This window comes from Corvus cornix, chromosome 2, assembly GCF_000738735.6.
Source record: "Corvus cornix cornix isolate S_Up_H32 chromosome 2, ASM73873v5, whole genome shotgun sequence".
Lineage (NCBI taxonomy): Eukaryota > Metazoa > Chordata > Aves > Passeriformes > Corvidae > Corvus > Corvus cornix.
In genome coordinates, this window is record NC_046333.1 from 4,438,986 (window position 1) to 4,454,935 (window position 15,950).

Genomic DNA, 15,950 nt, shown 5'->3' on the forward strand with positions numbered 1-15,950 from the left:
TGAGTGGTCCAATTTCTTTACCCTAAAAGGCAGCATAAAAACCTGTCTTACCTCCTTCCTCTCTCCCTTGTTTACCTCTTAAGCATCCCACCTGTGAATTAAGACATTTCATAGAATTGTAGAGTTGTTTAGGTTGGAAAAGACCTTTAGGATCAGAAAGTCCAACCATTACCCCAGCACTGCCAAGTTCACCACTAAAACCCTGTCCCCAAGTGTCACATCTATGCATCTTCTAAACCCCACCTCCCCAGGCAGCCTGTTCCAATGCTGAACAACCCTTTCCATGGAGATATGTTTCCTACTGTCCAATCTAACCCTCCCCTGGTGCAACTTGACGCAGCTTCCTCTTATCCTACTGCTTGTTCGCTGGGAGCAGAGCCTGACCCCCACCTGGCTGCACCCTTCTGTCAGAGAGTTGTGGCAAGTTAGAAGGTCCCCATGGAGCCTCCTTTTCTCCAGGCTGAGCCCCCACAGCTCCCTCTGCTGCTCCTGGTGCCCCAGCCCCTTCCCCAGCTCCATTCCCTTCTCTGGACTTGCTCCAGCCCCTTAAACTCTTTCTTGTAGTGGGGGGCCCAGAACTGCACACAGCACTTGAGGTGCCTTAGCAGTGCCCTGGTCCTGCTGCCACACTATTCCTGACACAGGCCAGGTGCCTTCGGCCTTCTTGCCCATCTGACCACACTTTGGCTCGTGTTCTGCCACTGTCAACCAGCACCCCCAGGTCCTTTCCCACCAAGCATCTTTCCAGCAATTCCGTATGAACAGTAATAATTTGATTTCAACTCATTCAGGTCAGAAATAGCTTCTCATGTTATGTCCATCAGTAGTAACACCTAACTAGCTTTTTAAAATCACTGTCTGGTTAACACAGAGCCAGGGAAACTTCCCTTTATTCTCTCAGATGCTGGAGAAACAGCTTTTTTTGAGAGAGTTGAGTTTGAAAATTTTGTATCAGTAGTGTTTTATTTGATGTCATAATATTTTCCAGGAACCCTGTGTAAGTTACAGTTGAGACAAGAAATGGAATCAAGTTCTGGATGATAGCACAAAGGGTTGTTGCTAAATCCTGGGCCTGTGTTTAGGAAGACTTCATTTTCCTGGCACTGCAGTGAAAAGGAATTGAAAACTGGGGGGGAAAAAAAAAAAAAAATCCCTATTTTCTTGCTTAAAAAAAAAACCTCCAACTTGGCTTCTCTGTTCTTGGCTTAATTTTGAGGACTGTAAAATGCCAGAAGATGATGTAGAAAAATCTGGCTAAACCTGTTTGCTTTTTACTCAAGAGCTCAACAATGACCATAAAACATGTCTCTTTGAAGGTGTTCTTTAGAGAATTTTAGCAGTCCTCTTGGGGGAAATCAAATTCCATGCCAACCTTAAGTCTGTCTTAAAGGGTTTTTAATGTCTCATGTGTCATTAAGCAATACCTTCTGTTTTCTTAGAGGGACATGTAACAGGCCATTAAAGATACGATGACTATGTGTGTGTGGAAAAGAATCCCCTGACAGCTTAGAGCAAGCAGTGTTGCTGTGTGTATAAAAGGTGTATCTATGGGAAAGTTTCCACAACACGAGGAAATGGCATTTCAGGGGGTGCTGGAGAGGCAGCAGCAAGGGGTTTGGCCTTTTCCAGGAGAGGACACAACCTTCTTAAAGAAAATGCACAGCTGCCTCAGTCACTTCACAGCAGTTTTCTGTCAGAATCAAGTCACAATGAGGGTCATCCTTGAACCTCCAAACGTTGTCTCTGTCTGTTCTCAATTTTGTGTGGAGGTGGGGTTTTTTTGGTTGTGTTTTTTTGTTTGTTTGTTTGGGTTTTTTTTGGTTTTTTTTTTTTTTTTTATGTAAAGCTGGGAAAAAGTCAGACCATCATTATCAAGGCATCACAGATGTAAAGACTACACTGGAAAATTTCTGGAAAAATAATCATTGCTTCAGAACCAGCCTCTTGCTGGTGAGAGTGACAACCTGCTTCTCATTTAATATTCCCTTTGAATGGGCTTTTATGTTCTTCAGCCTGATAATTGACCCATGTGCAGCTCTGGCATTTAGTGGGGGACTTGCAGTAAAGTAGTGCTAGGAAATCTCACTTCTTATTCTGTTGTATATGTTGAAGAGTAGGGTCATACAGTAGAAGACAGACTAGTAAGAGTAATTCTTCCCTCTGTCCAACACTTCTGTGAGTCAGTGTTACATTTTCTCACTTAAAAGGAATCATTTGAAGGCTGGAGGAATTGCTAGAGGAATTGCTAAAGTAAATAGAAAGACTTTCAGAATGACCTGTCACTTTCTAAGCAGGAGGGTACCTTGTGAGGTATTTTTCAGCTGTTTTCTTTCACATACTTTTTACTTCATACTTTTTTTTCTATCTGTGCTTCAGGAATCTCATATCTCAAGGCAAATTCTACAGCACAGTCTTAAGGATGGGGGAAGAAACTTGTGATTGGCACTTTCTGACTGAAGAGCTTTTCCATTCACTTTTAACGAGACTATTTTCAGTTGGTCTTAGACTGAGTGATTTATGTAACAAGAGACACTTCTGAAACTGTCTCTCATTCCTTTGAGCTTAGTTCTTATCAGTAATAAAGTGGCTCGTTTTGCAGTCATCTGTCATCCAGTGGGAAAAATAATGATCTGGGTTTCTCAACAGGAAAAACCTTTGAGCTGGTTTTTAAACCAGAAAACAAAACAAAAAGCAAAGGAAAACACCCCCAAAACAAAATCAAAAACAAACAAGCAGACAAAAGCCCTCCACCAAAACAGACCCAAACCAGAGTACAGCCTAACACTTTAATTTTGTTTAGATGTTCAAAGAGATCTGTACATCTCAGTAAGTACATATGAAATACATTCTGATGTCCATTCTGTATCTTGATCATGGCTTTTGTACTTGAGAATTTGTTCTGGGTAAAAGTTCAGAATTTTATTGCGTCTTTTCTGTCAGTGTGTGATTTCAGGCTGAAACTGGTTTTAATTTCAGCCTACAAACACTGACCTTACTAATTTGATAAGCAGCCCATAAGACAGCCCAATCCATAATGCAAGCCTTTTTTGCTGTTGTTGCTGTAAGAGCAATTTAATTTATTTTCTGGCTGCAGTCTTTCTATGAAATCCTAACCTGGTCATGCATGCAAGAGTTTTAGGAATGTCTCCAAGGGAAAATAAATCCATTAATTGCTGCTGTCTAATAGTGCTTTGCTCCTCAACAACCAGAGGGTGCACTCAAAGGTACCTTAATTACCTGACTGACATTGTCACTGAAACGGAACTATTTGTCTCCACAAGTACTCTGTTGATGGGAGATTTCTGTATTTGAAGGGTGTCAGCAGCCAGGAGGTAATGGGGAGCTGATGTGCATCAGAGCCCAGCCAGGCTGGTGGGAGTCACTGCTCGGAGCAGTCTGAACTGGCAGCACTGACCCCAAACAGGTGTGGAGTTGCTGATGGCAGAAACGTGGCTGTGATGAGATGCAACTGGTAGAGACAGGAGGTGCTGGTGTGTCCAGTTACTGACACCCTTTTGCAGGTCTCGTGATGTGTGTCTGTGTCAGGTTTGTGAAGTGTCTGCTGTTTCTGTTCCCTTCAGTAGAAATGGCAGACCCTTTTCTCTAATGATGGAAGTTTTGTAGGGTTCTAAGCTTAGCAGTGTGAACTCGACACCCCAGCCTTTGGGTCTGGTGTTACTCCAAACTAAACTCCAATGGCTATTTCTAGACAACTGGTGACCTGCTCTTTGCCTCCCTGGCATTCTCCTGTCATGAATTTTACTCGTGCCTTTTTAAAGCCTGCTGAAGCCCAGTCCTGCTCGCAAGCTCCTGTGGCTTTTTAGTAGGAAGAGGAGCAGCTGTGCTTTTGTTCTTGTGCTTTTACTGACTGTGACCTGTTTGCTCTTCTAAATTCTCCCTGCTTTTAACAAGAGCTCTCATTTCACAGGTGACCCAAGGCTGTAGATAACGCTATAAAACAGTTGCTCCTATGAAACAGCTGGCTCTGGTGGCTTGCTACATCACACAACAATTTTTCCTGTCCTAGCCTACAGCAGTGGAAACCACCAAAGTATTTTTAAACTGTGCAAATCCTTTAAATACTGAAACATTTCCAGACAGGGCTCTTGGATATTCTGCCCTCTTGAAGGCTCCTAATGAAATCTGCTGAGGAGATTGCTGTATTGAAATAGTTAAACCTTTTATTTTCCAGAAGTTTTTAAGATTATCTTATCAACTTCTAGCTTCAACCTTTGATCTGAAGTTCAGAAAGCCAGACCAAAAGAGGTAGGCAAGTCTTAGTTCTCTACCAGGGAGTTGGGACTTCTTGTTCTGCTTCTGCTGTGTTAGTCTCTGATCTGGCCCCTCCTAATTCCAACAGAGAGTTATGATCAAAGCATAAACCACAGGTTTTTAGAAATCCTCATGTTTATGTTGAATTATTTTCTTAGGAGACAGATATGCTATTTTTAATTCATCTGGAGGAGTTTTAATTTGATTTGTAGAAACACAATTTCAAACAATTAAGGATGGGATAAGTCAGAAGCAGGAGATGGCAGGGACTGTACGTGACTGCAGAATGCAGTCTGTAGATACATTGCCATTCCTAACTGTAATAGGAAAAGCATGAAAAATGAGTTTGTCCTTCAGATTTTCTCCTATAAATGTCTTGATCACAACAGCAATAGGCTGTTTTGCTCCCTTTATTGTATTACTTAGTTTTCTGCCTTAATCTTTTCATATTTCTTATGCATCCATGCACATGCCCTAGAGGGAAGGAGGCAAGAACTGGAAGTTTCCTTAGCCTTCCCTCTGAGGTTTAACCCGGGTTAATGTCTTTTCCTTTGTTTTGTATACGTTGTTGTTTCCTTTGCTATTCTCCTGCTGTATCTATATTCCTCAGTCCCAGAAGTACTGAATCCAAGCAGCTCTTCCTTCTTCTGCATTTTTTTCATCTGTTTGCCAGAGACTGACAAGGTGCAGATTTAATTCTTGGCTCTGATGAGAGTCAGATTCACTGAAACCACGGGCTAATGCTGTGATGTCTTGAAAGAAGCAGCAGTGAATCTGCCAACACCCCCTTCTCAAAGGTTCAGCCTGTTCAGCATCAGTGTTTGTCAGGTTTGGGGCAGATTTTGGTTCTCACAAAGTTGTGTAGTGATCCCCAGCACTGTTTTCCAGCCTATCAATGCAGGTACTGTTACCTGCTTTTTTTTTATTTTTTTTTTTCCCAGGTTGGAAATTAGAGTATTAAATTTTCCCGTTCTGCTTCCCAGACAAAGTTAAAGGAGGAGGTTTTTTTGCATTTAACTTAGAGTGTATCTTGGTTCTGTCACTTAAGTTATAATATAACATGCAAGATATGGTTCCCACAGCAACCAGCTCTGCTGTACATTTTTTCTGCCTCTGGGGGCATGTAAAATTCCAGCTGGAATACTCCTGCATTTATCTGTAATCTTGATCCAAACAAGCTTTCCTTTCTGCTCAGGTTTTCATGCTCTTCTCTGCTTCAGCCCCAATGTGCTGAAGCACTAAGCAGTGTCAGTGATGACTGTGGATGTTTTCTTCCTCTGCTGAGGAGAAACGTCAGAAACAGGCTTCCTAAATGCCGTTCCACAGGCTTGCTGGTGTAGGTGAGGTCAAGGAATCGTGCTCTGGATTTGGAACAGGAAGCCTCGGTGTTTGTGGTGGTTTGCTGTTGAATCAGTGGAACAATTAGGACTCCTTGCCCCGAGGGTGTGATTACACGGAAGTTTTCCTCAGCAGCAAAGCTGGTTTAAGGAGTTCCTGGTTGTTTGGTCTCCACCCTGCCTGGAAAACTGGATTTCCAGTTACTGCAGTGGTCCCGTTTACAGTATGGCCTCGTAAGTGGGTGCAGGGGCACGGCAGTGAGGTGGTGAACCGTGGAACTCCAATCTCATTTTCTTGCCATAGGTAACCCAGTATCTTTGGAGAAACACATAGTTCATGGTGTTGAAAGAGTCAGTTTTACTGGATATGTGTGTGGGGTGCAAGACAGGACTGTCCATTGCAAGTGGTCTGCCTGATGTCAATATCCAAAAACTCAATATCCTTCTCTTACAAGTAGTTACAGGTTGGGCTCTCTCAGCTGAGGTAAGTCTGTGTACAGGTAGTTCCTGCTGACTTGTGCTGTCCTTAGGAGCTACTGCATTATCAACTTTTGGAGCAGACTAGGAAGCTTGTGACTTTGAGCAGAAAACCACTCCCCTCTCAAGTGCTGTGCTGAGAGATTGCTCTTTGCTAAGTAGGTGCCTTTCCATGGCCTTTGGTGTCAGAGTACACTGAGACACTCGGATGATGAATGACAAGTCATGCTAAATGCTTTATCAGATTGCACAGTATCTTGTAGGCTTCCTGTTGATGTGCTGCAAAGTGTATATTTGATGGGCAAGAATTTGTTTTAGCTGCATTTTTTCCATATCAATCACTAAATGTTGTCTCCTTTCCTTTGTCTTCTGTTGGGGTTTGAGATCAGTTGCTCTTCACCAGCTTTCTTTAAACATCCTTGTTAATGACAGCATTATTTATATTTATGGTTAGACTCCAGTTCTGAGCCTTTTGTCTGTGTCTTGTTTTGTCTTTTCTTGGTATGTGGCCCCTTCTGGGCTTGGAAAAACCTTCCAGTCAGCCTCAGCCAAACTTAATTTCTTTTTTTTTTTTTTCTTTCTCTGATTTAGGGCTCACCTTTCTGTACTGTGAGTCTGTACTTGCTACTTGTGCATTTTTAGTGAGAAAAATCATGAGGAAATTGTGTAATCAAGCCTAATGCCATGTATAATACACACCAGAGTGCTTCATAGCATTATCTAAAACAGAGGTTTTATTTTAGGGAGGAGTCAAAGATATTTTTTTCTTTTCTGGAGACATTGTAGTGGATTTGTTTTCTCCTTGAAAATCTTGTAACTGTTCTTTAATACAGAGCTGGGTGCCTTATTTCCAGTGTGAACCTCATCCTGTGGCCACTAGATTCTGTCTTACAGTGAGACTGAGCAGTTTGCACGTGGAGCACAAATCCATAGTGAAACTGCATTTGAGTAGAGATCCAGCTGTGTTTGGATGTGCTCTCTCTTCCCCAGTTACTCCTAAACTGGTTTGAGGCTGGGTCAGAAGCTGGCAGTATCTGCAGTCATGCTGGTGTTTTCCAGCAGTGTGGTCAGTTTGTAAAGCACATGCTCTGGTGTGGTTTAGGCCCTGGTTCCAGTTCAGCTGAATTCGTTTCCAGTTAATTTTAGCAGTTATTATATTGCTGGATTGGGAACAGGTCACTGTGCAAAACAGTCATTTTCCCCTTCAGATTCTGATTTGCTGATCTCTTGGTCCAGTATAATGGAGTTGGTGTGAGAATTTGGCTGTATCCTGAGGCAGTGGATGTCTTACTTAGTGAGTGTGTCACACACTTAACTGAGATCCCTGGGATCAACATTGCCTTGAATTTATCAGCCTAATGCTGAAATCCAATCCTGGCCTTCAAGCAGGAGGTGTTTTCCTTAACAGTGAAATTCCCATGACTTCTGCTTTCAAAGTAGCTTCTACCTTGGCTGTGGGTTTCTCTCCAGGGATTTGGTTATTCTGTTGCTCCATGCCAGGCTTCCTGAGCCAGAATGCTGGAACATGACATGGAGCAATGCTTGGAAGTGGAGCTTGGCTTTGTTCTTTGTATTCCATGGTGCTGTGCTTAATTAAGTTGCAGTTGAGTTGTGAGTCAGAACCAACTCCCAAACTTACTGATTTGTGAGGTGGAAAAATCACAGCTTCATGGTGCTGTGGTGCCAGTAGTCAAACCCTGAGCAGACAAAGGGGGATGATCCTAAGAACACTTTCTCCAACAGAAAAGTGACTCTTGGGTTGCTTTTCTGCTGTTATGTGCACTGAGCATTTTGCTGATCCCTTTTTGCTGTTCTCCTTTCTGCAGAGGACTGGCAAATTCCCCCACTTCAATGAACATCTCAATGTGAAAGTGGTTTTAAAATAAATGTGCTTAAAGAGTGGCAGGCAGGACTGGGAGCAGATATAGCCTGGGTGTGAATCAGCCTTTTCACAACCAGGGCTGGTTCTGTGCGTGCGCTCTCGTCTGTCTACCCTCCACCCCCTTTTCAGGGTTAAATGCAACCTCTAACTTGGCTAAATAGAGGAATTTTGACCAAATGAATTTGAGCACCATATGATCTGCCTCCTCATGTTCCCTGAACCCTTTGCAGGAGAAGGGAAATGTTTGTGAACAAAGTCTGCTAATGGAGTCGTGGGTGGAAAGAGGACAAAATGAGTACGTGAAGAACCACATATTTTCACTGGACTTCTAAAACAAGTGACAGTTTGTTCTCCAGATTAAGGCACATTTGAGAGGAAAGACCTGAACAGTGGAAGTGGAGGGGCTTTTTTGGTGGGTTTTTATTTTGATATCACAAAAATTCTCATTCAGAATAAGAACCCTCAAAGTCTGTAAGCATGTACTCACTAAATGTGAAAACGTGATAGGCTGAAGGCCAGGTGAGTCCTCAGGAAATACAACAGAGGATCCTTTTCTCAGAACATAAAGGTGAGATTTCAGTGAAGGGGTTCATCTCCAACATCTCAAATTTTAGTTTTCTTCAGTAAAGATACTCTTGCTCTATTGCAGGAAGTCCAGTGTATGTCAGAACAACCTGAGTTAGCCCTGGGTGAAACCTTTGGCTAAGACCCATGTCAAAATTCACTAAACATGAGTGTGTTTCTCTGCTTGGGTGGGGTAAAGGAAGGCTGAACACTGAGTATTCTTGCATAAAATGTTGGGGGGGTGTTATGTAACCTCATTTCTATTTTTTTTTTCCCATTTTCCTCTGGGTTTTTTTTCTATTTTTGTTAGAGTCTGCTGTGTTAATGTTGTGTCCTTTGCAAATATATTGAACCAAGCAAAGATTATTTTTTTGGTAAGAGGATGCTGAAGTTGCCATTCAGGCCAACCAATTTATCCCTCAGTTTATTTCCACTGGGTTTATTGGATGTCTTGGTGTCCAGGTGAGGCTGGTGCCAGTGGGCCAGAGGAGATGGAAAGTCAGAAATGGTGTGTCTGCTGGCTGCAGCAAGCTTTTAGATGAGCTCAGCATAAACTGCTTTACACAAACTAAGGGACACTGTGCACCCATGTAATTGTTTCCTCTGCAGTTTGAATTGTGCAAAATGAGCGTTTCCACACGGTGTTTGTATTCAAACCTTGCAGCCTGTGCTTTTGTAGGAGAGTCCAAAAGGAAAATACTCTTCTAAGTGAAAACTGATCTGCACAATTGTTTTGGCCTAGAAATTCAGTTGGGGTAGTTAACAAAATAAATGTTAAAAAGGAGAGGGTTTTTTTGTCTACCTGAACCTGAAGGGTGAGAAGAATATCAAACAAAAAACCTCCATTGTATTTTCCACTTGCTTCAAGAATTTACAAGGTGAAACTTCTAATTCCCCCTGGCCAAATTCATGAGAGGAAGTTTCTGTTCTTCAGATCCAAAAATAATTTTCTCTTACTTTTTTTATTGTGAGTTAGGAAGAATGAAGTTCCCTAAGCTTTTCTAAAACTGAACCCAGCTTCTCTAAGCTAGCTGAGTTTAATACTGGGATATTTTTTCCCTGTAAGTTTCCTGTTCAAAGACAGGCAAAGCTGCAATTTGTGCTGTGCAGTTGTGCCTGCTTTTCTCATTCTCTAAGAACTTCCCAGTACTGCTGACACTGCTTTGTGCCCGTAGCTGTAAAAACCGTGCTAGTCCCTATCCAGTCATTAAACCATAGAAACCCAAGTTTGAAGGGGCTAAATGGCACAGGCTTTGGAAAAGAGGCTTAGCCGTCCCATGCTGGAACAATAAAAGTTCTGAGAAGTGTCTTCAGTCCAGATGCAAATACAAAGAGGGCAGTACCCAGTGCCTATGAAAAGCAGGGCCTTGCACAAGAGGCCTGGTGCGAGTCACGGGTTCCGTTTATTCCTGGGTGCAGTTTGAAGAAGTGGTTTGCTCTCTAAAGCAGGGTTTGTCATGGAAGACGATGTAATTCACACCATGCTTGGGGGAGAGACTAAACATGCTTCTAGGGAAGGATCTAAGCTACTCCAGTTTTGTGCACAGTGAAGAAGTGACTTACTGTCAGAATTCAGGCTCATTTGTTCTCTATTTAGTGATTTTCACTTTTTTCCCTGTTAGGGTTGTACCAGCCCTTAACAAATTAGATTTTTCATGCTATTCCTCTGCACAGAATTTGTAGGAGTTGAAAAAGAGTGCTTAATTTTATCAAGCTTGTTGCCTTCAGCTTGTGAGTCCTGGCAGCCCCCTGCTTTTTCCATTTCCCCCTTCAGCTTCTCCAGTACTCAGCACTAAACCAGCTTATAACATCAGTATCTACCGAAAAACCTTCCAAGAGTCCTGTGTGTGTATATTTTACATTTTGGCTTTTTCAAATAACTTCTCAATTACTTGTGATCACAGGGGTTTTACAGCCTGCCTTGAGAATCTGCACCCGGGGGTGCATTGTTGCCTCTGCTTTCCTGCAGCAAAGGCTTCAACTTCTGACTCTGATCCTGACTATCATCAGTGAATTCCTTGTATATTAAATGATGATAAATTACACTTAATTTTGAATCAGTTCTTCTAGTTTAAACTAAGATGTTTAACTCTTCTCTAGGCTCTGTTTTGGATATTATCAAGCACATCGTGGCCAAAGGAGAACACAAGACTGGTGTCCTGGATGAAGCCTGTATAGCCACAATCCTTAAGGAGGTGCTGGAGGGACTGGACTACCTGCATAAAAACGGGCAAATCCACAGGTATTTTATGTTTTTCTCACTTTGTCATAAAATGTTATTGAAACAGAGTAGCTGAGCACACACAATCTCATCCCACAACTTGCTGTGAGGGCATAAAGAGAGGAAAGTAAAGGTGGGAGCTTAATCAAAATGCAGAATTCAAATGTTTATATTCTATATACTATGTCTATATTCTGAGTAGGCCAAAGTTGGGTGAACTTCGGGGTGTTGAAAATTCTAATATAGAGAATCTATTTCTAAATGTCATCATTCAGCTGCAAAGTGTAGTTGATGGAAAGCTGGAAAACTTCAACTGGTTTTGTTTCTTGCTGAGCTACAAATTACCAAGAGCAAGGCATAGGCAGAGTGGAGCAATTTAATAAAAAGTCCTTCCAGCTCTGATTTTTTTTCTTTTTTTTTTTTTTGAGGTTTAACTGCAAAATCAACATCATGAAACTCGAATTTGAGTAATTTCTTACCAAAAAAAAAAAAAAAAAAAAGGGAAATAAAAATAATGGAAAAACTTCTTCTGTAGGCAAAGCCCAGTTAACTAACTAATGGCCTGTGATTTGACAGATCACTGAAATTCATGGGTTTCTGTGCTGCTGTCTTGTTTGGGATATGTTTTTAAATCATATTTTCCTCTCTCCTGGTGTCAAGGTGTGGTGTAGTTCAGTACGAGAAGATCCTAAGTTGGTCTGTTCTGTGTTAAAAAGACTGAGATTTGCAATCCTAAATATGTGCTGAAAATAGAATATGCCGCTTGTGGTTAATATACACAATCCCAGCCACAGACTGCTGCTGGAACAGCCTCTTCTTTCTTGGGAAATTGGTGAGCTTGGCTCTTTTGGTACAATGCCATTATAAGCATTGCTGCTGCTGTGCTGGAGTAAGTTTCTGTCCTCTTATAGCTGCACAAGAAGAGGTAATTTTTTTGCCAGCACATTATTTTAATTAGAAAATACAAGAGGTATTTATTTCATCTTTTCAATCAAACTGACTGGCTTTTGTAGGTTATTTTGGATTAAAAGGAAAGAAACAGTTGGAAATAATTCAGGTGGAATTCTTCTCCCTTAAAGAAGTCTCAAATTTCGGTTTCCAGTCTCAATTAAAATTCTGATTTAACAAGAATCATTGTTTTCATTGGAGACAGCTTTGATTTCATAGCTGGTTGCTTAACTTTGTTTTTTAGAGATAAGACTTGAGGCAGCTCTGGGAATTTAGAGTAAAGTAATAAACCACCTTACTTGCCGGTTGTGGTAACTTTTCACTTTGCCATAAGTAACTGACAGAACTGTGTTCATCTGTGACCTGCAGTTGGCTTGCTTGGCTGATTTAGTTATCTTCTGGTCTAGTGAAATTGAAATATATATGTTAAAGCAGCAGAAACCTGTTACATCTCAGTTTCTTGGAAGATACTGCATAATGTTTTATGCACTGAAGAGAGGTGGTTCACTATTTGGCTGGCTGGAAGACTAGTAAATGTGGTGAAGATTAGAGAGAATATTTATGTGTGTGGTGTGGGTTTTTTTTTTTTACTGCACTCAGCAAAAATACTGTGTTCACAAAATCCAAACTGCTTGGTCTGAAGAAAATATGATTCATACTGAATCCTTTGGAAATGAACTGGATCAAACCTGCTGTGACCATTCTCATCCTGCTTCAGCAAAGAAATCAAAGCTGTGTCATTGCTGCATCTTAAGGTTGTGGTTGTGCATCAGCTCCTTTGCATGTGTTTCATCCCTGTGTTTTGGGGCTGCTCCAAAAATTGTGTAAAATTTTAGCATAGAAAAGGGTTTGGATTATCTCATTGTGTTGGACACAGCGGTTTGGGAAATCTGGAGAACTGGGATACAGAAGGAAAGTTGTGTGGTTTCCTACCTGTGATGCAAAGCTGTTTTGGCTGTTGGCAGAAGGCGAGCTGACATGCCTTTGAGGGATGAGACATGTTTCCTTAATAGAGTTCCTTTGCTGTGTTCCATTTTATCCAGATGTGTGTGTGCTGCTGCTGAGGAAAACACAGTTTAAAGTTGTAGTGCAGCTGGGACCTTTCCTCATCTGTAGGAATATCTGTATGGTTTTCCCATTTTGCTTAATGCTAGGGGTCATAATATTGGTCATGCCTGATGGGAAAGGCAGGTGGAAATCTTGCAGCCGTGCCTGAGATGCTCTGAGAGGAAGTGTTTAAAATAACTGAACTTTGGTCCCACGGGTCAGCTTAAAGTTTCTGGCTCTAAAGGAAAGCACATCAGGTGATGGCTGAACTGCAAATATTGTGTCTGTAGTGTGGGGCAGCTGTGCTTGGGGTGAACTTCAGGCCAGAGCAAGATCAGCTGTGAAGGGCTTGATTCAAAATTGAAGGGCTTTAGTTAAGACCTGGAACAGCCAGCCCAAAATAAGCAGCCATCCAGCAGAAAAAATGTTCAGCTGGTTATGCTAAATATCCCAACTCTGCTCATGTTACACCTTGGAGAAAGCAACTTGATAACATTAGAGACACAGTATGAGTGAATGACTGTAATTCCCACATCTGAAGTTGGACAGCCAGGCCAGTGTCACAGCCCAAAGGATGAATATTGGGTCCCAAATGTAATTTTGTGGGCACTGTAGACCAGAAGTGGGGCTGTAAATCATTGGTGAGATCAGAGAACATATTTCTGTCAGCAGAGCTGCTCAATACTTCTAAATTATGCATCATCTTAAATGGGTAAATGAAGTTAACACGTGAAAAACTGGCTTAATGAAATTTTGCTGCTGCTGAATCTTGCTCTGCCTATGCCTGCCTTGAACTTAATGCCACTTCCAATTAAGTTTTGGGGAGCTGGCTTGGCGTGGAAGTGTAAATCCCTGCTTTGGACAGGAGAAGAGTTTGACAGTATTCTCTAGAGGAGATTAGAAAGCCAAATATCTAGTGAAGGCTTAAATAATGATTTTTTTCTTGTTTACTTTCCTAATTAACAGCCAGAGTGAGTCTGAGACTTGAATAGACACCATTGTTCAGGAACAAATGCTGAAGTCTCCCACATTGCCCAAAGTGATGGGTTTTTTTTGCTTTCATCTTGCAAGGGCTGTTGGGAAGTGTCTGAGGCCTTAGGGCAAAGACAAAGGACAAGACAAAACCAGTTTTATTTTCATGAAACACTCTATACCACAGTAACAATTGATTACAAATGGGTCCCCATCTTCCTCCAAAATCACCTGTGCCTCCGTTTCCTGGGAGTTGGAAGCTCCCTGCCTTCACTGCCCTGTGCCTGTCCCTGGCCGCCTCTCCCATGGCAGCTGCTCCTGTCCCTGTTGTGGTTTCCTGTGTAGCATGGTGATCCCAATGAGACTTTGAAATCCCAGTGATCCGGCTCATGTAAAGTGAGTTAAGTACCTGGGCACCAGCCACGGCGCTGAGGACAGAGGGCCACACTCGGAAGCCTTCGGATGAAGCTGTCCTGCAGGAATCTGCTCGGGCACATTTCTTTATGGAAGTCAAGCACGGCTGACATGCTATGAGGGGTCACTGCTGGGCTAATATGGGCTGGGTGACACTCAGGGTATGTTGTACCTCTTCCCCATTTGGATTCTGATTCCTCTGTGTATTTGGGGATTAGCAGCAGTTTGATGAATGACTTAGAAATAAAACTAAAGCAAAACCAACCCAAGAGGTTTTATTGCTTAAAAAGATTTATTGGAGGGAAGTTCGAGGCTTTTTTTTTCAGGTGGTGCTGTGTATGGCAGGCTGACAAATGAATCATGCTGATTAACTGTTACAAGGTCTCTCTGTCTTTCTCCCTATTTTTATCTCTGAGCTTATCTTCTGTTCATGATTAGCTGTTGTGTAACTGAATATTTTAGTTAGTCCAGGTGAAATAATACACTGCTCAAATATAACCAGATTCTTCTATTGCAGGACAATAAAAGTGATACTGGCCTGTCTTTTTGTAAAAACAAAAAAAGCCTGGAAAGTGGTTTAGAGTTGCATGCACTTGAACTGTTGGCATGGCAGCAATCCAGCTATTAGTTTGTTTGCTGCTCTACTTCTTACAGGGTGAGAGGAGCAGCAGCATGTTTGATATGCTGAGTTAGATCAGCTTGTGCTTCCATACACAATGTTTGGGGGAGTTTTGGTGTCTTTTCAAAATCACAGTGTTGGCAGCAGGGTGCTGGGACAGCTGTTTGTGGCTTTGAAGAGACCCTGGAAACAATATTCTTCCTGTGGTTTTATGCCAAATAGATTCACTCTTTTTTTTGGACCTTAGCATGATTTTGACAGAGAATCAAAAGTTTAATTCTTTGCCTCTTTACCCATAATAAGAGTAAATATAACTTCTGAAAAATGGGTATCTCTATGTGAGTACATACACATCACCAGTACTTGCATGTGGGATTTTGGAGGAGCTCACCTCCAGCAGCAAGGTTTGGATTTAAGATGAAGGAGCTGATGGATATATTTTGGCAGAACTTGGCTGTCATACAGGATTCAAGCTTAATTTTCATGTAGCTGATTAATGCATTGATAGCCATGCTGGCAGGTATTGTGGTTAAACTGGATTCCACTGTGCCTCTGAAATGCTGTACTTTCATGTTTCTGTAGGAATACTGTGGGAGAACTTCAGCCTCTCCTCCCCACAGTGCTGTAATCTTGCTTTGGGGAGTATGTTTTGGAAGTGGAGTTTGGTAGGGGAGGATTGAGGAATGGATAACAGGATGTGGAGCCTTTCCACCTCTAATTGCCAGTCTGATTTTAAGTCAGGACACCAGTAATTTGAAAGTTGTCTATTGCTTAGCTGTGGGAAGTGGAATTTTTTATTCAGAGAGATACTTTAGTCTCTTCTATAGTATGGGATGGGTAGAAATAACCTTTAGAGCTGGTAGTTAATATGAATTTTAGAGCTTTAATTTGTAAACAATTCAGAAGCCAGAAGAATAGAAATGTTACTGTTGTGTGTCTCTGTGGGAAGGAGGACAAGATGCTGCTCTAGACTCTGCTGGGTGATTTGTTCTCCCAAATAAACACCTTGCTGTGCAGTGGCAAGGGCCCAAGGACCACTGAACCCCCACTCTCTGTACAGTCCAACTGGGGTGTATTGTGGTGGTTTGGCAAACCAGCACGTTTTCCTGGTGGCTGTTTCTTCCACTGCATCATCCAGAAATTCATTGTTTAAAAAAAAAAGAAAATTCCCTGTGGTTGCAGAGAGATAATATGAAC

General features: G+C 41.9%; 1 protein-coding gene across 1 annotated transcript in view; it reads left to right on the top strand.

Annotated features, from left to right (window-relative positions):
* Window positions 1-15,950, top strand: part of OXSR1 (oxidative stress responsive kinase 1) — an 88,215-nt gene that overhangs the window by 29,063 nt on the left and 43,202 nt on the right. The window contains exon 4 of the mRNA XM_039549256.1: window positions 10,633-10,774. Coding sequence (XP_039405190.1) covers window positions 10,633-10,774 — 142 coding nt within the window. The remainder of the gene's footprint in view (window positions 1-10,632; window positions 10,775-15,950) is intronic.